The sequence below is a fragment of the Octodon degus genome, unplaced genomic scaffold (genome assembly GCF_000260255.1).
Source record: "Octodon degus isolate 3935 unplaced genomic scaffold, OctDeg1.0 scaffold00153, whole genome shotgun sequence".
NCBI classification, from domain to species: Eukaryota; Metazoa; Chordata; class Mammalia; order Rodentia; family Octodontidae; genus Octodon; species Octodon degus.
In genome coordinates, this window is record NW_004524729.1 from 2122687 (window position 1) to 2144932 (window position 22246).

Below are 22246 nucleotides of genomic sequence, written 5' to 3' on the forward strand. Positions count from 1 at the left end.
TGTGCTTTGCTAAGATTGTTCTAAGTAGGTGCTTTAGACCACTGAGCCGTCTCACCAGCCCTGTATGGATCATTTTTGAGAGAATTCTAAGTAATAAAAATATTTTCCTGTAGGAGAATGACAAGTATAATTTGCTTATAATAACTTAAGGACTGAGTGCAGTATTTTAAAGATTCCAGATTTTAAAGTTGTAAAATTCTCACTGAAGCAGTTTCAGAATATTTGTCACATTTCATGCTTGAGCGAATTTTAAGCATTCTTTGTAAGAATCTCTTGGCCTAGAAAATTAAACGCTTGCTCCTATTTTTTGTAATTTAGGTTCAAAAAAATGGCCAAAAGAATCGCCGAAAAGGAACTGACAGATAGGAATTGGGATCAAGAAGATGAAGCTGAAGAGGTAAGACTGCAGTCGCCTCCCCCCGCTGCATCTCCAGCTCTGAGACCCCAGCAGTGCTGTGAATAGTTAGGGAATTTTTGTTCTGTAGTTTCTTTCCTGGAAAAATAAAAACAATCTTGGGCCCGGGGAGATAGCTCAATAGAATAATCACTTGCCTAGCAAGCACAAGGGCCTGAGTTCAATCCCCAGTTCTGCAAAAAAATAAAATAAAATAATAAAAACAATCCTGCTTGAAGAAATCCCAACCATTTTTCCCTTAAATGACTAGGTCACAGTCGCATTTCTAGTGCCACACCCGCGCCAGCAAATCGACTCCTAGGCCAGTTAACTAAGGAAATCTGTGGCCAAGTTAGCCTTCAAGTTTACAGTGTAGTGCTAGGTTGTTTCATTTTGTTTTGTTTTTTATGTAAAGAATCTGGAGCTGGGGAGATAGCTCAGTGGCATAAGTGCCTGCCTGGCAAATACAAGGTCCAGAGTTCAATCCTTGATACTGCCAAAAACAAACACAAAAAGAATCAGTAGAAGTGTTTTGAAGCCTACTCTTACCAGGCATCTTCTTTCTAATAGTAGTGATTTTGTGTCTTATAAGCATATGCACTGCAGTGTTCAGGGAAACCAAAATGACCAGTGCGTTCATGTTTTCTCAGGGCCTCTAGCTGACTTGCTGGGTTTCGACTCTGGTCACAGATTTTTATGTTGGGGGGCTAGTTTCATTTGTGTAGTAAGTTGCTTTCACATTGAAATGTCCAGGAACGGAAGAACTCCCATTTGTGCCGCTTCTAATGAAGTGAATATAGAAGGGTTACATTTAATCAGTTGCAGTTCATTGGGGCAAGGATGGTCACGTGGTCCCTTGTTTAGATGTAAGTTCTCATGTGTGAAGTAACCACAGGTGAGAATTTTTGTACAGGAAGCCTACAACCTTCAGCAGACCCTTTTTCTAGACATCATTCTTTGCACAATATGGGAGAGTAGTCAGTTCCAGTAGAGTCCCTCAGAGTCCAACCCGCCACAGTGGCCTTGTGCACAATGGGCAGGATGCTTCTTTAAAAGTAACATGTGGGGCTGGTGAGATGGCTCAGTGGTCTAAAGCACCTATTTAGAACAAGCTTAGCAAAGCACAGGGACCACGGTTCAATCCCCCAGCACCACATGCCAGCCAGCCCCGCCCCCTGGTGGGCTGAGCTGGCCACACACACGCACACACACACACAAATAAAATTTAAAAAAATAAAAAATAAAAGTAACATGTACGGGGACGGGAGTGTCACACATGGGTAATTTTTTAAAGTATGTGGCTTGTAGAAATTTTGTTATTCCTCAGGACTTCAGAGGGGTTCCACTATCTGCTGTACCATCCAGCTTTTAGATGATAGCTTGTATTTCTTAAAAGTGGAATTTTAGTCTATGCTTCATTAATAAAATCTTATGCAAGGCCAGAATATTTGAAGAATTACCTGTGAGTATTTTTCACCAGTTTTGGTGATCTTAGTCTTTGGTGTGAACTCTCCTCTTTGGATTGAGGTGTGGTACCTGGATTTGTAGATTCTGGCAGGTGCACATTTGCCTAACTAGTTGGCTTCAGTAGGAACTGACAGAGAGCAGCCCTGAGCGCGCTCTTGCCGCGTGCATCCCATGGTGTGTGCTCCTGCGTGGGTGTAGCTGTATGCGAGCTGTCCTGTTTGCAGCCCATCTGCTGTCTGGCCTAACCTCGCTGCTGTGGAATTTGTGTGCTCCTACAGCTAGGGACCTTCTCAGTGGCCAGCGAGGAAGTCCTGAAGAACAGAGCCATAAAGAAAGCCAAGCGCAGAAATGTTGGATTTGAAGTAAGTGCTTACTTAGAGCTTTTGGTATTAAATACTAATTTGATTTCTGAGTTACAGAGCATTGTCACCTCGGGGAGCAATTATAGCAACAAATGCCTCTTTAAAAACAATTACTTAGCGCACTAAGTGCCTGCTTAGGCAAGCGCAGGGACCGGGGTTCAATCCCCAGCACCACATACTGCCACACCCCCTGAGCTGGCCACCGAGACCAGGCGTGGTGGTGCATGCCTATAATCCCAGTGCTGAGGAGGCTGAAAACAGAAGGATCACTACAAGTCTGAGCTGTGCAGTGAGACCTTGTACCAAATACATTTTTTTTAAAAATTACTTCTTGGATAGATCATGGGAGATAGAAAAAATAACAGGTTGGTGGGTTTTTTGTTTTGTTTTGTTTTGTTTTTTTGAGATAGGGTCTCACTGTAGCGCAGGCCTTGAGCTCACTTTGTTATGCCCAGGCTGGCCTCGAGCTCACAGTGAACCTCGTTTCTAGGATCGAGGTGTGGGGGGAAAGTCCTTTCATTGCACTGGAAGCAGTGCTTGTGTCCATTGTCTTTCTAGTGTGATAGTTTAGTGTGTGAAGATGCTTCATTCGTGTGCCCAGCAGGATAACACACGTTATAACTCTTGAACTGAAATGACGTAATAAGCCTATGGCAGTCACCCATACTGAAGAACTCTTGCAGCGGGGTGCAGTAGCACACGTGTGATCCTAGCATTTGGGGAGCTGAGGCAGGATGATCACAGTTCACCATCCACCCGGACAACTTTGCGAGAGCATGTATTCAAAAGGCTGAGGAGAGGGCTCGGTGTGAAGTCTGGGTGTCGCTCCCAGTACTGTCCCTAGCCCGTAAGACCTGATCCCCAGTACACTCTAGCCTCTTGAGTGTGGCGTGGGCACCCTGGACACCTGCAGTTGGGCAAGAGAAGCTGCTTTAAACATCCTGGGTCCAGTTTTGGAATAAACCTACGTAAGCACATTCTACAGTTTTTAAGGTGTTTTTTTTTTGTTTTTTTTTTTAAAGGATGAAATTGCTTATGTACTTACATTTCCCTTTTTCAAATAGAAAGAATAGTCTATTACACGTCTCACATTATGAGAAAAAACGAAAGGGTTTTGTTGTCAAAGTTTGAAAATTATGAAGGAGGAAGGGCATAGGGACTCCCAGGGAATATTTAAGAATCGTAAGAGTTCCTGTGATGCGTGCTGGTTGCGATGGTGCAGGCCTGTACTCCTGGCACTCAGGAGGCTGAGGTAGGAGGATGTTGTTAGCTCAGGGCCAGCCTGAACTGCACAGGGACACCCTGTCTCAAAAAAAAAAAAGTCACTATGGTGAATCAGTTACACAGAGTATCTCATAAATGTGTGTTACCAGGAAAATGATTCAAACTGCACATACAAATTTGTCTTCACTGAGAACACATTTACAGTAGAAACAAGTGTACTCAGGATTCTCAGGTGGTTCAGCGCTGTTCTTGTGGGCAGAGATAAGCAGTTAGTGACCCAGGTGGCTGGAACCTTTCCTTCACGCTGGTCCTGTAGAGCCCCAGTGGCGTGGCCCGGCGGAAGCAGCAGGCCTCAGTGAGGAGAAAGGGGTGGCCAGAGGTGCTCGTGGCATTGGCGTCTGTTTTTGTTTTACGGAGTTTGATCTCGTTAAATGGGCAGGCGGCAATGGCCCGTATTTATTGACAGCATGAGGTTTTGAATGACTGAGTTATCACATGCCAGTTTTCTTGGTGAGACTATTTTAAAACTCCCTGCAATCTTCAAGTATGTACTATTGTACATTGTAATAATTACCATAGTCACCGTGCTGTTGTATAATAGGTGTCTTAAATGTCACCTTTTGTTTTAATTCTAGTTTTTCCTCCAATCTGCTTTCACTATTGCTCTCCAAGAGTGGCCAGCTGGTGAATGTGGGTGTGGAGCTAGGACAGGGAAGGGAAGCCGTCCAGGTGGCACTCTGGGGCCGAGGCAGGAGGATCACAAGTTCAAGCCCAGCCAACAACTTAGCAAGACTGTCCTAAAATAGGACCTTACTCTGTACCAGGAGCAATTAGTGACCTATGTGACAGGTACCTTCCCTCTGCCCTGCTGCTGCCGCCGCTGCCTTCCAGCCATCAAGTGGCCTTGAACTTGCAGCAGTCTTCCTGCCCCAGCCCCAGGGCTGGGATTACAGACAGGCACCCCCCTGCAGCAAAAGGGTCCTTAGAAAGGGATGAGGCTCACTCACCAGTGTGGACCAAGGATGGGCAGTGTTGGCAGCCGGACTGAGGAGATGACTGCTAGACATGCTGTGTTGGAAGGCCCCATGGTGCAGTGCGTGCTGGGGTTCTCTAGAATGCCCTGGGGCCAGAACAAGGCTTGGAAGAGGGGGGAGTACTGCACAGCTGCGCCTGCTGGACACTTGTCCCCAACTCCCGCCCCGGCCTTCTGCATTTGAGAGCAGTGTGTGGTGATGCTGGAGCTGCTCTGCCCTCAGCAAGTGTCGCAGCTACAGAAACCAGGTGGCTCCATGTCTGGAGCACGCGGAGAGGCCTGAGGGGGTGCTTGCAGCTTCGGAGCTTGTCTACAGTGATGTAGCAGCATCAGCGTGGTGGATTTCAGGGTTAGTGGTCGGAAATCGGACCCAGAGCATTGACTGTAAATCACATCTAAGATTTCTCATCTTTGGCCTAATTTTATGGCTATAAATACATCAGCAGTCTGTAAGCATCTGAAATTCCACAGATGTGAGAGAAATTTTTGTGTTTGCGGAAGACATAGTATTTAGGCGCATCCAGGAAACGAGGTTCCAGTCAAGGTGCTTGTGGAGAGATGGTGCTCACACTTCATTCCCACGAGGACTTAGAACCAGGCCTCGGCCTGGGAGTCAAGTGGGAGACTCTCGCTTTCTACTTTATATGAAAGGGAGGCTTAAACAGCTGCAACTAGTAAGCGAGCACAGTGCTCTCCAGAGAAAGCTCTGGCCGGCAGTTCTCAGGGCAGAGAGCAGTTGGAAATTTCATGGACTCCCTGGAATTCCCAGAGCCCCGGGCTTGGAGATACGCAGGCTGGCACAGCTGAGAAGGCGCGCTTGCCAGAGAAAGCGAGTTAAAGCAGCAGCAGGAAGGGCCGGTGCAGGGCTGCCCTGAGAGCTCAGCACACGGCAAGTCTGAGGAGCACCTCGGGTCTCGCGTCTCCGCAGGCTGAGAACAGGTCGGAGCCACAGAGGCTTTAGGAGATTCAGTAAATAATTAAAATAGTTTTAGTTAACCTAACTTTTGTTGTTGTTGTTGTGGAACCGGGGATTGAACTCAGGCCGTGCTTCTGCTGTGCTGTCTCTCCAGCCCTAGTTAACCTAACTTGATGTTCCTAAAACTTGCTTAGGCAAATGGTTGTTGAAAAAGTACATGAACTTTTTTTTTTTTTCTTTTATTTGGGGTTTGCTGTGCTGGGAATGTTTTTAATTGCTGTTCTGCGGTGGGGTGGTGGGTGTGTGGATTTATTACATTGGTCTCTGGTATACCTTATCTTACCTGTATACCGGATGTCTAGCGTGGGTTAGTTCTGAACGACAGAGCTGCGTGTATCGCTTGGTTGTCCCCTCCTGTTTTTGCCAGTGCTGGCAGTCTTCCTGGTGCCTCTGGGCTCAGTGCTGTTCTGTTACTTACTTGCCTTCCTAACGCCTGCTCCTTCCTCCTATTGCAGTCTGACAGCGGAGGTGCCTTTAAAGGCTTTAAAGGTCTGGTTGTGCCTTCTGGAGGCCCAGGGTTTTCTGGATTTGGCGGGAAGCCTCTGGAAGGCCTGTCCAACGGCACCAGCGCAGTGAGCACTCCTGCCTTCGCCAGTGCAGGCACCAGCACCACAGTGGCGGCGGAGCCCAAGGCCACCTTCGGTGAGTTCGTTCCCCTGCCTCCTGCCACCTCTATGTAAGCAGTTAGTGAAAATAACTGCCTGGATGTTTTCCTTGTACTAATGTTGGTCCAGGACTAGGTGAGCAGAAACAATCAGGGAAGGTGGGTTCAGCAGGTAGGTAGAGCACTGGCATTATGCATTTGGTTCCTGGCACTGTTGGTTATGGCTCTGTGACCTTGATGACATTCCAGTGGTGAAGGGAGAACAACCTTCAGATTGATCTGAAGGGGCTGAAGGACTGTAGCAAAGAGAAAAAAAAGAAGAGTGAAAGACAGTGCCCTGAAGATCCTCCATGAAGGCTTGCCTTCCCGCCAGCCTCTTCCATCTTGGTGTGCCAGCACCTTGTCCCAAAGTGGCTACGAGGAGCCCACATGACCTGTTCCTGGACGGATCACTCCCAGCTGGGCTTGTCCAGGATGTGCTGATTGCCTGATCCTGTTGGAGAAATTAGTGTAGAACTCCTAGAATTTACATGGAAAACAGGGTCCTGGGTTAAAATCTTAGAAACATTGTTGACTGACTAGATTGTGTTTGACTAATTATCCTGAATGCATACTATTCGATCTTTATTAAGCAGAATGTACTAAGCACTTTGAGGCTTGAACTACTTTAATATATGTTGATCCTCAAAATTTTGAGGATTTTTATGCTAACCCAATATGCTGACAGTTCTGTTTGAAATAAACATCCTTTTGAAGGAAAAGGTAAGCTTTATGTAGCAGCGTAACGTGAACGTGCGATGCGTACTGTTCCTTACTTAATTGGCAACCACTTCCTCATACCAGTGTAACTTCTTACACTTGTTGAACTGTAATACAAATAGAACACAATAAAAGAACTAGGAAGGTAGAGTGGAATGAAAGTTTGGATGGCTTGGAGAGAGTAGGTAGAGCTCTCAAAGGCACTTTAGGCCAAGACCAGACCCCCCAGCACACGGGAACTGTCACAAAGAATCAACAACTAGGATCTCATCTTTTTAAAAAGCTTTTGCACAGCAAGGGAAACCACAGCAAGAGACAACCCACGTGTTGGAAAAAAGCATTTGCCAGCTATACCTCAGACGAAGGATTACGGTGGAGAACATACAAAGAACTCAAAAAAATCAGATGCCCCAAATTAACCCAATCCAAAACTGGGCACCTGAGACGAATACACACTGTTCAGATGAAAAGGTACAAGCATCAAATAAATATATGAAAAATGTTCCGCACCCCCAGTTATTGGAGAGATGCAGATTAAAACAACACTTAAGCTTTTTTTTTTTTTTGGTCTGGTGGCCTGAAGATTCCTTGAGGGCATTTCTGGTTTCCTGTGAGAAACGGGGTTCGAACCACAGCATCTTGAGCCTGACTGCTTTGTTTAGCAGGCACTTAAACAACTGAGCTAATGCACAGGCCCCCAAATGGCAGAAGCTTTTTTTTTCAACTTCATTGAAGAATTTATGAAGCAGACGCAATGAAATCTCTAAATATCTTTTTTTTTTTTTTTTTTTTTTTTTTGGTGTAAAACAGCACTGAGATTCCATCTCACCGCAGAAAGAATGGCCAGTGTCAAGAAATCAACCAATGACAAGTGCTGACAGGGCTGTGGGGAAGGAGACTGGTGCAGCCACTGTGGCAGTCAGTGTGGAGAGTCCTCAAAAACAAGACTAGAGGGGCCGGGGAGATGGCTCCGTGGAGTAAGCGCTTCCCTGGCAAGCGCAAGGGCCTGAGTTCAATCCCTGGTTCTGCCAAAAAAACCAAAACTAGAAGTCCCATTTGACTGAACTATTCTGCATATAGGTGTCTTCCTGTAAGAATTAAAGACATCAGACCACGGCGATATATGCACTCATGTCTATAGCAGCCTGGTTTGTAGTAGGCAGATTTTGAAAACAGCCCAAAAGCCCATCAAGCAAGGGATACAGATGCGGTATTCTTTTACACAATGGAGTATTACTCTGCCATAAAGAAGGATAAGCTTGAGACATTCCTAGGTGAAAGGGTGCACCTGAAGACCGTTCTGTTCAGTGAAATAAATGGAACGCACGTGTGTAGATGCCGTGTTGTTTCTCTGCCATGAGAAACTGAAAGTGTAAATGAGGTCCAGAATGTATACTAGGCGTTATAGGTATTGTGAAGCAGGAAGAGATGTTCACACGGGGAAGGGAACAAGGGGGAGGGGAAGAAGAGAAAAGTAGAAAGTGAGAAGGAAACAGTGGAAATGAGGCTTTTTTAAATGGGGAGGGGAGTGTGGGAAGGAAGAACACGATCATGCCATGCACAGGTGCACTTTCTCTGTGATGAATGTGACTTGTGCATATCTAAGATGTACCAATGAAATCTGATTGCAGGAAGACAAATTTGGATGCTTTAATCAAGTCAGCTTCTAAGGAACTGTTCAAACTTTACTTTCCTTTAGGTTCTTTTGCTACAAATGGCCCTGCTGCCGTGGTTGATAAAAAAACTCCAGATCCCAAAACGAACTGTGACAGCCAGTGGGCCCCCTCCTCCTCCGGCCTCGCCCCCCGCCAGGCCTGCCCCGGGGATGCCTACCACAAGCAGCTGGCTGCCTTGAACTGCTCCGTGCGGGACTGGATCGTGCAGCACGTGGACGCCAACCCCGTCTGCGACCTCACCCCGGTCTTCAAAGACTACGAGAAGTACTTAACGACGCTGGGGCGGCAAGTTGACAGCCGGGACAGCAGCACTTCTGATGGCGAAGCTAGCAGGATGGTGGTTGACACGCAGCCCCCTACTCTCTTTGGCACGACAAAGCTGCCGCAAGAATCGGCTTTTTTGTTCAATAGCAGCAAAACTGAAGATGCGGCTGAAAAGAAGATGGAGGCAGTGTCTGAGAAGAAGGCGGGCCCAGCCCAGGGAGCAGCAAGTGCCTCCTTCAGCTTCGGCAAGAAGATCGAGAGTTCGGCTTTGGGCTCCGCAAGCTCTGGCCCCACAACTGGCTTCTCATTTTCACCTGGGAACTCTAGTTTATTTGGCAAAGATGTCACCCACAACAAACCAGTGTCCTCACCATTTTCTGCTAAGACATCAGAGAGCCAAGCAGAAGGCAGCAGTGAGTGCAGAGGTGAGTGGGAAGCTCGTTGCAGGAACGCACAGGCCTGGGGTCTGGGTCAACCTGGACTCGCAGGGTAACTCCGCCACTTCCCGTGCGCACCGCCTGGGCCAGGTTGGAGGTCCTCATCCATAAGGAGAAAGAAGAGCCAGCTTTTAGGGTTGCTGTGAGGACCCGAGATTAGAAAGTGGAGCAGGATGTGCTCAGTGGTAGGGTGCAAGCACCGCCCTAGCGTTTTAGGGCCCCAGTTCAAGCCCCAGAACCACAAAATGTCTACATGTGTATGACGAATACAAGGACTCCTGGCACCATGACTTTGGAAGGAGCCAAACACTGCTTTGCATAGTAAAAAGAAATGAATTAAAAACATCTTTTTTTAAAAATGTAGTTTGTTTAGGGTCTCACTATGCAGCTTGGACTTGTAGTGATCTTCCTGTTTGTTCAAGCCTCCCAGTGCTAGGATTACAGGCATGAGCCACCACACCTAGATTCAGGGGCTGGCGCAGCATGTGGTGCCAGGGATTGAACCCTGGTTCCTGCACTTGCCTAAGCAGGTGCTTAGTCCACTGAGCTATCTCAACATCCTTAAAACATCCTTTTGAAAACTTGAGTTTATGAATACCCATTGAATTGTTTTGTTTGTAGATTCGGCTAAGAAGAACCACACAGTTAAAACTTGGCTGTAATTAAAAAGGTAGCCTTTCGTAGCCATAGGAAACCAGCCCCCAGGGTTCATTCCTTCTGGGTGCTGCCCCTTTCTTCAGGGTCGCAGCTGGTGCCAGAGCAAGGGCCGTGCTGCAGGTGGGCTGAACCCGCCCTGCCCCTGTGCCGTCCTCGACTCCGAAGGAGACAGCCTGAGACCGGCGTGTGGCTTGGGTGTGAACCGTGGCCCTGTTTAATGACCTGGCTGCTCTTGCCAGTTTCCACTGCAGCACCAAAGTTTCCATCTGGCCTTGTCTGGAGTCTTTAGGCCGTCCTGGCAGGGCCGGGCGAAGGAAGGCCGAGGCTCTCCGTTTACCCCTTCTCTGCCTCCCCAGGGCAGCCGTGGGGCTGCGGTGGGCGCCGCGGCTCCGGCACAGTTGTGGTGCATTTGAGTCAGGCCAGGCAGCCCGCAGGCTCCCCTCAGGAGCACCTGTGCTCAGCTCGCAGTTATCGTTTTTTTCTTTTTTTGTGGAATAGGATTGAGCCCAGGCGTTCTTACTGAGCTGTATCCCCAACCCTTTAAATTTTGTTTTGTTTTGTTTTGAGCCAAGCTTTCAGTAAGTCACCAAGAATCCCAGCACTTGGGTGGCTGAGGCGAGAGGATCACTGCCAGTTGGAGGTCTGCCTGGGCTACGTAGTCAAGGCTAGCCTGAAATGCACAGCAAGACCCTGTCAGAAAAAAGGCTTTAAGTTGCCTAGCCAGGACTCAAACTTGTGATCTCCTGCCTGAGCCTTCTAGCATGCTGGGATCACAGGCATGGGCCACCAAGCCACCTTTGATGGGCTCGCTCCATGCCCCCGAAGGACTTAATGCCCACACTCCCCTGGAGAGCTGAACCCTGGAGTTCTGGACTCTTGAAATCTCCCAGGAGGTCCTAGACTTCTTTTGGTACCTTCTCATAATTTAAATTGTGTAATCTAAGTCCTCTGAGAGTTTCCCCCACAGAGATGCATTTGAATTTTGTTTTCAGAGAGGACTCCTCCTGAGTCTCAGACCCTGCAGTGATGAGTGAAGGAGCCCTCCGGCCCAGCCCCAGGTGCCTCATACTGGGGAGGAACTGGTGGCGTTCAGGCCCTGCTCGCCTTTTCCAACACACTTCCTGTGTGAAAAGACTCCAGGGGCCTGCCTTTAGCTCAGTTGTTTAAGTGCCTGGTCATGCAAAGGCAGTCAGGAGCAGGATACTGCGGTTCGAGACCCAGCTCTCCCTGCCTTACCAGACCTGCCCTTCAGGCAGCCTGAGCCACCAAAAAAGGAAGGGAGAGAGAGAGGGAGGGACTCCATTTCCCCATCTGTGGCCACTCCTAAGGCACTTATTCCTGAGCATGGCACACAGTCGGGCTGCTCGAAGCTGACGGTATTACAAGTTCCTGGGAGCCTGATTTTCCAGTGGGTAATCACAGCGTAAACAGTTGAGTGTAGGCCCACTATTTTTCTGTCAGTCTCCTAAGCATGGAGCATTCTGTTGTTGATGCTCTAGGGCTTTCAACAATTTGGAAATTATCTTAAAATAGGAAAATAGGTTTCTATTGAAAAACATCCTTGTTGGCACAGTGACACATGTCCATAATCCCAGCACTTCAGGAGGCTAAGGCAAGAGGACTGCAAGTTCAGGTCCAACTTCAGAAATTTAATAACTTAGTCTTTAAAAATAATAAGGACCAGGAGTATAGCTCCGTAAAAGGCCTTGGGTTCAATCCCAGGGCAACAATAAAAATTGAGTATTTTTCACAGAATTAAAACCTTGTGCCCCCGCCCCCATAAGGTGTGTTTTTAGTCTTTAAATTTTTTTAAATCTTTTATTTATTTTAAAAAATCACTTCAGCCCTCTTAGATATCCTCCTGTCTCAGCCTCCCCAGTGCTGGGATTACAGGCGTATACCACCAGGGACTTTCAGGGACTGGCACGACATGCAGGTTTTTGTGCTTATCAGGCAGGTGGTTAGACCGCGGAGCTATCTCCTCAGCCTGTTTTTAGAATTTTAAATTGGCCTACTTGGCCTGTTCCAGGCAGAGAGTTGGGGCCGTAGATAGCAGTGCCTGCTCTTCCAAGCTCTTGATCTGACCCTGACTGCTGTTTTTGTAAAAGGTGCAGATGAAGAAGAAAATGATGAGCCGCCCAAGGTAGTGGTTACCGAGGTGAAGGAAGATGACGCCTTCTACTCCAAAAAGTACGTGGTGGTTGGACCTGGGAGGTGTGGGGCTTGAGCATCCCCTTAGGCCTTCGTGTGCTGGGCAGGGCGCTTTGTTGGCTTGGGTAAAACCAGCCAGTCCCGGAGATTTCCTGCTGAGGTGCTGAGGTGCTCAGCAGCAGGGGCTCTTCTCTCTGCTGGAGGTGGTGTGGAGACACTGTCCACCACCCTCCCCTCTTTCTCTTTTCACATCCCTCCAGAGACTGCCCCAGCCTCGGTTTGGTTTTATGTCTGCACACAGGCAGCGTCTCTGGTTCCTTCTTGCAGGGCTGCTTGGCCTGTGGGTTTCTTCACAGCCAGGGACGTGCTCAGGGCTGTGAGGGCGGGAGCGCCGCAGTCGGTGGCAGGCGGGGGCCTTGGTTTGTTGTTTAGGAGGGGGTTCACTTGTTTTTAAATAAGAACTGCCTCTTTCAGAAGCTGCAAGAGAAATTTGAATGGCATTTGAACTTTTTGTAAAGATACTTGTGCTATTCAGAAGCTTTATAGGGTCTTCTTCCAAGACAAAAGTTTAGTGAGTCTATAATTTTCCACTGTGAAATTAGCTTGTGATTTAATTTTTGAGAACTTCTAAAGGGCTAATAGTTGCTTTTGCTTGCTTTTAATTTAATTTTGTGGGTGACAAAGAATGAGCTTGACTTTAGGATATTTATTCTTTTTTTTTTTTTTCTTTATGGTTAGTGATGTTCTTTCCATACACTTGCACCAATGTCATTGTGTCAGTTTACTGAGAGTGCACGATTCTTGGGCACAGGGCTATCGTTTGTACACTTCCTATTTCAGCTTTTACTGAATGTGAATAGTTCTCTGTTGCCTATATTTATGAATCCAGGCTCTTTCCCAGTTCGCTATTGACTTATTTCTCTGTTTATTGAGTCATTCTTTGTTGGCTTGCTGGATCAAACTTCAAAGAAAATCATTACTGTCAAGCAAGACCAGGTCTCCGGGGAGATGGCTCAGTGGAATAAGTACTTCCCTGGCAAGTGCAAGCAAGGGCCTGAGTTCAATCCCCAGTTCTGCAAAACAAAAAATTTCCTATACCTGGCCTGAAAGCCTGAGATCCAGCCAAGGAGGATATTTCTTTTAATCAGAATAAATCCAATGAACAGTGATTTTGTTTTCTTGCTAACCTGAAGGTTGCCAGTAGCAGACACATCAGAGAAACCTGAGAAGGGAGTTGGAGAGAGTAGGGCAGGGCAGGGGAGGAGCAGCACGATGGCGGTGAGGGCCGGAGGTCCGTCAGTCCTCCCACGGAGGGACAGGACGGATTGGGAGGTGCAAGGCGGCAGGCTGAGCGCTGGACTGGCTGGAGGAAAGATGGGCTCGGAAACCTTCTTATAAACGGGAGGGATTCTGGAATCCGCAGCTCCATTCTGGCACTGTACTGATCCGTCTGTTTGACAGTTCTCTGACCTCAGCAGATTTCCTCACAGCTGTCAACAGCAGCCATTGGAAACTGTGACCTGCTACTGGGCCTGACTGTGCCTGTTAACTTTGCTTCACAGGTGTAAGCTATTTTATAAGAAAGATAATGAATTTAAAGAGAAGGGTGTGGGCACCCTGCACTTAAAACCTATGGCAAATCAGAAGACGCAGCTCTTAGTGCGGGCGGATACCAACTTAGGTGAGTGCCTCTCTCTGGGGTGGTACGAGGTCATCTTGGTCACAGGGTGTAAAGCCCTGCCCCTCCCGACACCAGCCCTTGATGTTTTCAGGTTCCCTGGCGTGTGGTGTGGGAGATCACTCAGGACAGACTCATCCTTTATCCCGTATACACTTTGGCTTGGGGCACTGTGAAAATACTGTGAAAGAAAATGTCAGTTTATTGAAACTGTCACCAGTGGGCCAGGGAATAGCTTGGTGGCTTAAGCACCTGCTTGGCAAGCACAAGGTCCTGAGTTCAATCCCCAGTACTACAAAAAAAAAAAACTATCACCAAAAAGTAGACAAAGTAACTTACATTTTCCTTTATGGTAGATGTGATTAGGAAGCTAGAGGTAAGTTGGGTGCTTTAGGAAACACCCAAGGGGAGTGAGCCATTCTGGGAGCCTTCCTACGTGGCCCAGGCCTTACCCGTCACTTGTGCTCTAAGCTGGGAGCTGCGCCCAGCGAGGGCCTTGCTTTCCAGGGCTGGTCACTCAGGCCATGGAACAGAGAGAAACTTCTGGAAGCATTTCCCCCACGGCCGGCTCATTTGAAATACCACCGTAGTGTAACTCTCCCTGGTGTGCTGTGCTCTGTGACCGTGCTGTTGTCCCCTGCTGGTCACTTATCCTTGTTCTCGTGGCATATGAAGACCCAGAGGTGTGGCCCTCTCTTGGTGAAGCTCAGGGAGTCTTGGGCACAGTCTGGTGGCCGTCGGGACCAGTGCCTAAGTTCCTGAGGTCGTGGCGACTCCCAGTTTTAGGTCCCTTGAGTGTGCGACCTTCGGTGTGTAGCACGTAGCTTGCTCCGCGCCCCGTTGGAGCTGTGCCTCATGTAACGGTGCTGTGCGTTTTCCTGTGCGGATGCAGGCAACATACTGCTGAACGTCCTCATCGCACCCGGCATGCCGTGCACGCGGACGGGGAAGAACAACGTCCTGATCGTGTGTGTCCCCAACCCCCCTCTGGACGAGAAGAACGCCAGTGCCCCCGCCACCATGTTAATCCGAGTGAAAACCAGCGAGGACGCAGATGAGCTGCACAAAATTTTACTGGAGAAAAAGGAAGCCTGAACGTGCCACGTCGGCTGAGGGATTATCGCCAAGTTGCTGCTGCCCCCACGCCCCTTGAGCTTCTCTTCTCCTTGACCTTCGAAGAACTTCTAGGTAACTTAAAACTTTCGTGAGGAAGACTAGGCCAATAAAACCTTCCCATGCTAAGTGTCAAGAGACTGTCTTCTCCCTTCTTCAGAACTGTCTAAAGTGCAAAATACATTTGAAAGTTTTTGGAAGATTTTTTTAATGTTCATTTATTAAACTATCCCTAAGTGATCTCTTAATGGACTGCAATCAGGGTCCCGCTGAGCCTTCCCAGAGGCTGTGTACCCGCGGGGTCTGGTCGTGCTGCCGCACACAAGGCCTTCCCACCTGGGAAAACAGCGCCACGTGGCTCTCCTCTCCTGTGGGCTCCCCGATCTCCAACCGGCACTCTTACCAAATGAACCACGCCGCCACGCTGTGACTGAGACATTTCTCCCTGCGTCACTTGGTTTTGTTTCGTTCTGGAGCTCCAAGGTGGGTACTGCGTGCACCTGCTGTGCAGCGTTAGTCACTGTGCAGTCTTTGGCCTTTAACCCTTGAGCTGCTCTACTGTAATTCAGGACCTGCCTTCAGTTGAGAAGGAAGTGCACCGCTTGTAAAGTTCTTGGGCTTTGTAGTTTCCATCCATGAGGTTTTGTTACTCTTTATCCCCTGGAGAAGGGGATTGCCAGGAATGGGTTTCAAAGCACAAATTTTGATTATTTATAGACCATGGACAGTAAGCCCTTAACAGGGAAAGCGAAGGGAGACAGACTGTACATACTTCCAGAACTGTGCTGGTGGTGTTTGTTGCAGATGAACCTTATGGGTGTGAAAACTACATAGGCACTTGGACTCCCACGAGCCGTGAGAGTTCACCAGGCACCATGGAAGGAGTGGAGGAGAAGGTTGTGTATTTTGCCTTTAAATTTAGACACAGGATATTATGCACTTGCTGTCTGAAATACCCACTCTTTTGAAGACCTAGGTGTTTACTTGGAAGGGAGCCATGACTATGCAGAATGTCCTTGTCATTTCCCCGAAGCTCTCAGGTGACTGGCATCACAGGAGCAGTGACCAAGTTTCCGCTTTTCCCGCGTCTTGTTGCCATGGTAGCTGATGCTCTGGTCAGTGCCCAGTGGCCCGCGCTTGTGTCTGCTCACTTCAGCCTGCCCTGCGTGAGACCTTGGGTGGCAGGAGTGGGTGGCGCAGGGCTGGTGCAGCCCCGGATGAGGTGCGCAGCAGCTCCAGGTCTTGTCCTGGAGCGTAGGTGATCGCTGCGTGGCACCAGGCGGTTTCTGGTTCCAGGGGAGAAGTTGACCCGTGTGTGACTTTGGATGAATCAGCGCACGAGAAGTGCCAGTGCCATTCCTGGGTGTGGCCTGACGCTGCGCCGTGCTGTGCAGCCCAGCCCAGGGAGTGAGTGGCAGTGGGTTGTGCATTACTGTTCTAGACTGAAGGTGTTCATAAGTTACAGATGCTTTAAGGTAAGTGGATACTGGCCTTGCCTTTGTCACATGGGGTAGGTCAGCCTTTTGAAAAATGACATGGAAATAAGGGGAGCCAATCGGCATTGCTAGGAACACTTGTTTAGTACCAGGCGTGTGGTGGTGGGTGTTACTGAACGACTCGAGAGATGGCAGTAGGGCTCCCTTTTAACTCTCTGCCCCTAAAGCCAAGTTTGTTTTTAAATCAGTGAATGTGTGTAGCTTTCTTTTTTTTCTAACATTCCCAGCAAATTTTTGCTGCTAAGACTATCACTGTTAAAGTGAAAATTACAGGGAAAAATGTATTTTCGTAAAACTTTTTTATGCTTTAGGAACTTGTTGGTCTCCACTTTATGTATTTGTGTAAAAGAACCTGTGTGGGTTTTACTGTAAGCTCCAACTCCATGTATGCCAGTGTGGGGAAGCCAGGGCCCCTGGAGGGCTCTGTTCTCCGTGGTGTTGGGAGCTAATTCTAATCCATGGGTAATTTTAGTTCAGTTTATTTTTAATAAAATACTAGAAATCAGGCTTTAGAATGTTTAATGTGGACTTTAGTTTAAAAATCTGTAAATTGTAGCATATCCTTGGCCTAAAGTAAGGTGTGTTTTTTTTTGTTTGTTTGTTTGTTTTTTAATTCTAACTCAAATTGCATCCTGACAAATGCTGAGTATCTCTGTGGCTTTTTATTTTTTCAGACCGACATGTACATCTCAGCCTTTTTTCCCCCCACATTCCTGCTAAGCAAAAAATGAGTGTTATGCTGTTTTCCTTACTAGAATTACACACTGGAAATGTCCAGTTCTGTGGCTTGGTTTGGTTTCTTAGGTTTTGCTTTTCAGTACCGGGGATTGGACTCAGGGCCATGTACGTGTGGGCCGACAGTACCACTGAGCTACATTCCTAGCCTTCTGCTTTTTTTGAGACAGGGTCTTGCCACATTTCCCAGGCCGGCCTTGAGCTTGCGAGTCTGCCTTCGCTTCCCAGGCAGCTGGGGTTACAGGTGTGCACCCCACACCTGGCCAGCAGGTCCAGTTTTTAAAGAACTTTAGATTGTTTTACATGAAGGGACAAGTCTGACCATTCATGGATCAATTTTCTTCAAGAGGATTATTTTATTTTACAATTTCACTGCTAAGTCCTATCTTTTATATGCTGCATGCCAAAAAATAAAAACCTACCTGTTCTGGGGTGGAAGAAGAAACATTTCACCTTACTTTTAAAGAATTCAAAAGTTTTCACTGAGAGCCTATTCACTATGATTGTAAACACATTTGTCCTCACGCATTTGCCAGTAATTGTGCTATTTCCAGAGTCTCAGTGCAAGATTACGGCATTGGGAGGCTTGCACTTTTTTTTTTTTTTTTTTTTTTTTATGGTGGTGGTACTGGGGCTTGAACTCAGGGCCTTGTGCATGCTAGGCAAGCACCCTACCGCTGAGCTATAGCCCCAGCCCCATCTGAAGGCTTTGCACACCAAGCAGCCCGCTGCACACTGGGCCCGTGCTCTGAAGTGGGCTTACAGCTCTGGATTGGGCGCGCTGGCACTGGTCCGTGCTTACCCCTGTGCACAGCCTCCATGTGCACTCGGCCAGCTGCCGTCGTGGTCAGGACTGAGGACTCGCTGTCCTTGGAGACAGAACTGCAAGGGAGATGTCAAAGTGTGTAGCAATCAAATGGAGAAACCGTTTGCTTTGGACTTTGAATAGGAAACTTTTCTACAACTAAAATACTTGAATTGTCAGATAATGTACTCTGTTGGTATTAGCTTTTCAATGATCCTTTTGCGGAAGTGTAACAATCCATGAAATGTGAATAAATTGGAAAGTCAACGGAAGCAGTGTCTGATGTATTTGCTCATCTCTGATGCATTGGGTGGGGACCTGGGTGGACACTGCAGGAAGTTGCATTGGCAGACGGCTGTCTCCTCCCTGTGTGGGACGAGCCACCTCCAGGGGCCCGTGATGGACCAGCGTGGGATGGGAGCCTCTCCAGCCAGGGTGACTCCATTGCTCTTTTTTTTTTTTTTTTGGCGGAACTGGGGATTGACCTGGCCCCTCCATTGCTCTTGAAAACAGGTGAACCTGGATTTGTGCTCAGGTCTCAGGCAAAGAGTGAACACTTGAGGACACTTTAAGAGAATCAAAAATGAAGAAAAAGACATTTTAAGTTGATCTAAATTTTTGATGATTTAAAAAATTGTTATTAGGGGCTGGGGAGATGGCTCAGTAGAATAAGTGCTTCCCTGGCAAGCAGAAGGGCCTGAGTTCAATCCCTGGTTCTGCAAAAAAAAAAAAAAAAAAAAAAAAAGAAGAAAGAAAATTGCTATTAAAGAATTAACAGGTGAAATTCTAATTATGATAGTGCCTTGGAGCCCTGGTTGTAGTTTTTGAATGGGGTTTGTAGGAATCCCGAGTAACTCGAAGGGGTGCTTCCTGGGACACAGGCTGTGCCCAGTAGGGAGCTTCTCAGCGTGGTCCTGGGACTGGCATGCCCAGAAACCTTGCCAGAGACGCAAAGCCTTGTCCTGAAACTCACGATCCCCGTGCCTCAGCCGCCTCAGTGCTGGTCACAACTGTGTACAGCTGCTATGTTTTAAATTGAGATGGAATTTATATAAAATTAACCTTAAAGTGCTTAATATAGGAAGTGATTTTTTTTTTTTTAAGGTACTAGGGATTTCACCCAGGGGCCTCACACTTAGCTGCAGCCCCAATCCTTTCCAAATTTTAAATTTTGGGGGCCAGCAAGATAGTTCAGCAGACTAAGCGCCTGCTTAGGCAAGTGCAGGGACCAGGGTTCAGTCCCCAGCACCACATGCCACCCCCAGGCACCTTAGTTGGCCACCAAGACCAGGTGTAGTAGCACAGAACTAATCCCAGTGCTGGGGAGGCTGAAAACAGGAGGATCACCAAGTCTGAGCTGCATAGTGAGACCCTGTACCAGATATATAAAAATAAATACATCTTAAATTTTGAGAAAGGATCTCATGAAGTCACTAAGCTGCCCATGCTAAGCTTGAACTTGGGGACTGGGAAGATAGCTCAGGCATCTAAGCAGCAAGCGCAAGGACCCAGGTTCGATCCCCAGTACTGCATACCGTGCCAGCCCTGTGCCAAGCCAGCCACCAAAACTGGGTGTGGTAGTGCACGCCTATAATCCCAGCACTGGGGAGGCTGAGACAGAAGGATCATTATGAATCTGAGCTACATAGTGAGACCCTGTACCAAATAAATAAAGACTTTAAAAAAATTAAATTTGAGATCCTCAGCCTCCCACAGTGCTGGGATTATAGGTAAGTGCCACCATATCTGGTTTATTTTTCTTGTGCTGGGGATTAGACTCAGGACCCAGTGTACACAGGCAGATGCTCCACCGGCTACATCGAGCCCAACAGTGCAGGTTCTTCCTACACCCAGAGGTGTCGGGCTATTGCTGTTGATTCCGGAGTGTTGCACCAGCAGCCGCTGGGTTTCAACAAGCTAGGGAGTTGAGGAGCACAGGTTCGGGGGCGCTTCCTCTGCATGAACCTGGACTCTTGCGTCCCACCTTGGGGATGAAGTGCCACCTCAGAGTCACTGCCCTGGGGAGGTAAGCATTGGCCCAGCGTCTCCTCAAGAAAACCTGCCCTGCTCTCAGCAAAGCTGCTTGCGGTGGTGGCCCGCCTGTGTGGCTCTTGGCCACAAGCTCTTGAAAATATGGATGTGCCCCGTGACTAAACCGACTTCTGGGATTGGCTAGTCTGAGCAAAACTGTTTATTGAAAATACAGTCAAATTCACTAAAAACCATGGTCACTTCAAACTTAGCAACTTCCTTGATTTATCAACAGAGTCCAAGATGAGAAAGCCCCACCCGCACATGGAGAGAGAAAAGGCAGGCCTGCGAGGGGGGCTGCTGGGGGTAATCCAACAGGCGGCTCCAGAGAGCACGGGCACCTGGGAGCATGGCCTTCCATCTCGGTGTCCACAGCCAGCTCCTTTGGGTTTCCTTTGCAGGGACTGAGTGCTGATGGCTCCCTCACCAGGGAGCGCTTCCTCCACGTTTCTTGCAGGCGCTTCCTGTACCCTCCTGCCCCAGGAGGGCCTCTGGCTCCTAACAAAAACCCACCCTGGAGGTGGCTCTGAGGCTGTGGCTACCTATGAAGAACTCGCAGTAGCGGGTGCGGGAATGCAGGGGTCCAAAACGGCCCTTCCAGAGGGCCCGGGCGCGGCTGTCCAAGCTGCCAGTCTCAGGTGCAAGTTCCCACTTCTGCGAGGATTTTGGAATTCGCTAGAGAAAACTGGGGTATTTATAGCACAGCAGCCAGGGTACATGGGGTTCTGGGCGCTGAGAGCCACAGCCAGGACGCATCTCGTGATGCTAGGGTGCCTCACAGGCCCCCGGGGCTCCTCAGCACAGGGCGAGTCCTGCCAGCGCCCACACATCCTGACCCATAGCAGCACCTTGTGTGAAGGCTCCGAAGAGCCTTAAGGGCTCTGGGGAGAGTGAGGGCCTTAAATGAAACTGTCATGAGACTGTCCCTTGACTAGTGAGTGTCCGCAATGAACCTGAAGTATGTATTACAGAAGAATAACTAGGTACAGCTTAGAGGGAATCAGAAGAAATAAGCTTAATATGTAACATGCAAAGTGGCTTTGCAAAGAAACATGAAGTTGTAAAGCAAGATCCCAGCCAGCCTCAAAGCCTGCCTACACTTCTAGGGGATGGGGAAGGTGCAGGTGAGGTTCATGGAAGGTTAGGGAGGAGGAAGCTTCCTAACCGAGCTGCACGATGGCTGTTCTGATCGCCAAGCTCAAGGCCTGGAATTGTTAGCAATAAAAATGCCAAGTCCCCTCAAGAGTAATAGAAAATTGTAAACTCGTAGCCTCCCTTCACACATGCACAGCGCACAGGCGGTGGGCAGCGGCGCCACATCCGGGACGCCTCCTGCCCTGAGGCCGTGGCTACACCCTGTGGACTCACCCTGTGCTGAGGAGCCCTGAGGGGTCCGTGAGCGACCATGTCATCATGAGATGCGTCCTGGGCGTGGCTCTCAGTGCCCAGAACCCCATGTACCTGGCTGTCGTGCTCTCCCGCGGAGCCCTGACCCAGCCGGGGCCACAGGGGTCACCTGTCTTCCGTGTGCCGCTGTCTGTGGGTCCCAAGGGATCCCTTCTTGAGAGAAGCACATCAGTGAAAGGGAAGAGAAAAGAGCCCTCGGCACCACCGCCACGCTCCCGGCAAGACAGGCAGCACCACAGCCACCAGGCCCAAGCAGCTGTCCGAGGGCTGCAGCTGCCCTCCCCTCGGCACCCACATACGAGGGCCTGGGCAGCATCCCATCACGTAGTCCCTGTCCTGTTCAGAAAGAACTCTTGTTGTTTGTGTATTTAGTAGAGGCTCTGCAGGGTCTCACTACACAGATCGGACTCGCAGTGCTCCTCCTGTTTTCAGCCTCCTAAGCGCTGGGATTACAGGCGCGCACCACCTCGCCCAGTCTGAATTCTGCTTTCTGACAAAGACAAGAGCAAGTCTGGAAGGACAGCCGATGTGACATCAAGACGCTCGACTTCTGCCAGCCCAGAAAAATGCGGCCAGGAGCAGCGACCCTCCATGCTCAGGGGCAAGTTGGATTTTCACCTCTTCTTTGGTGCTGCTGGCGGTTGGATCCTGGGCCCTCACACTGAGCTTCATTCCCAATCCTTGTTTTTAGGGTTTTTTTAAACAAAAGTCCCAGGACCTGGGGCTGTCGTTCAGCGGCACGGCACCTGCCTGGTAAGTGCAAGGTTGTAAGTCTGGTTCCTGGTGCCAAATAAAGACAAAGGACTCAAACTTGGAGTCCTTTCACCTCAGCACCAAGTGCTGGGAATACAGGCGTGCACCATGACACTCCCCACGTTGGCAGATTTTTACTATAAAAGGCTTTAACGAATTTTGGCGCAGGGGCCAGGGGTTCGATCTCAGGACCTGCCATGCCGGCCCTGGCGCCGAGACGGCAA

The 22246-nt window shown here is 48.7% G+C and overlaps 1 protein-coding gene across 2 annotated transcripts in view; it reads left to right on the top strand.

The window, feature by feature from the left end:
* Window positions 1–15983, top strand: part of Nup50 (nucleoporin 50) — a 19119-nt gene extending 3136 nt beyond the window's left edge. The window contains exons 2-8 of one of the 2 annotated variants that reach the window (XM_004642397.2): window positions 319–397; window positions 2140–2223; window positions 5912–6098; window positions 8519–9184; window positions 11962–12043; window positions 13567–13685; window positions 14575–15983. In XM_004642397.2, the coding sequence (XP_004642454.1) occupies window positions 329–397; window positions 2140–2223; window positions 5912–6098; window positions 8519–9184; window positions 11962–12043; window positions 13567–13685; window positions 14575–14777 (1410 nt within the window). In that variant the 5' untranslated portion in view covers window positions 319–328 and the 3' untranslated portion in view covers window positions 14778–15983. The remainder of the gene's footprint in view (window positions 1–318; window positions 398–2139; window positions 2224–5911; window positions 6099–8518; window positions 9185–11961; window positions 12044–13566; window positions 13686–14574) is intronic. The other variant, XM_023702549.1, reaches the window with a different exon arrangement.
* Window positions 15984–22246: the final 6263 nt, after the last annotated feature.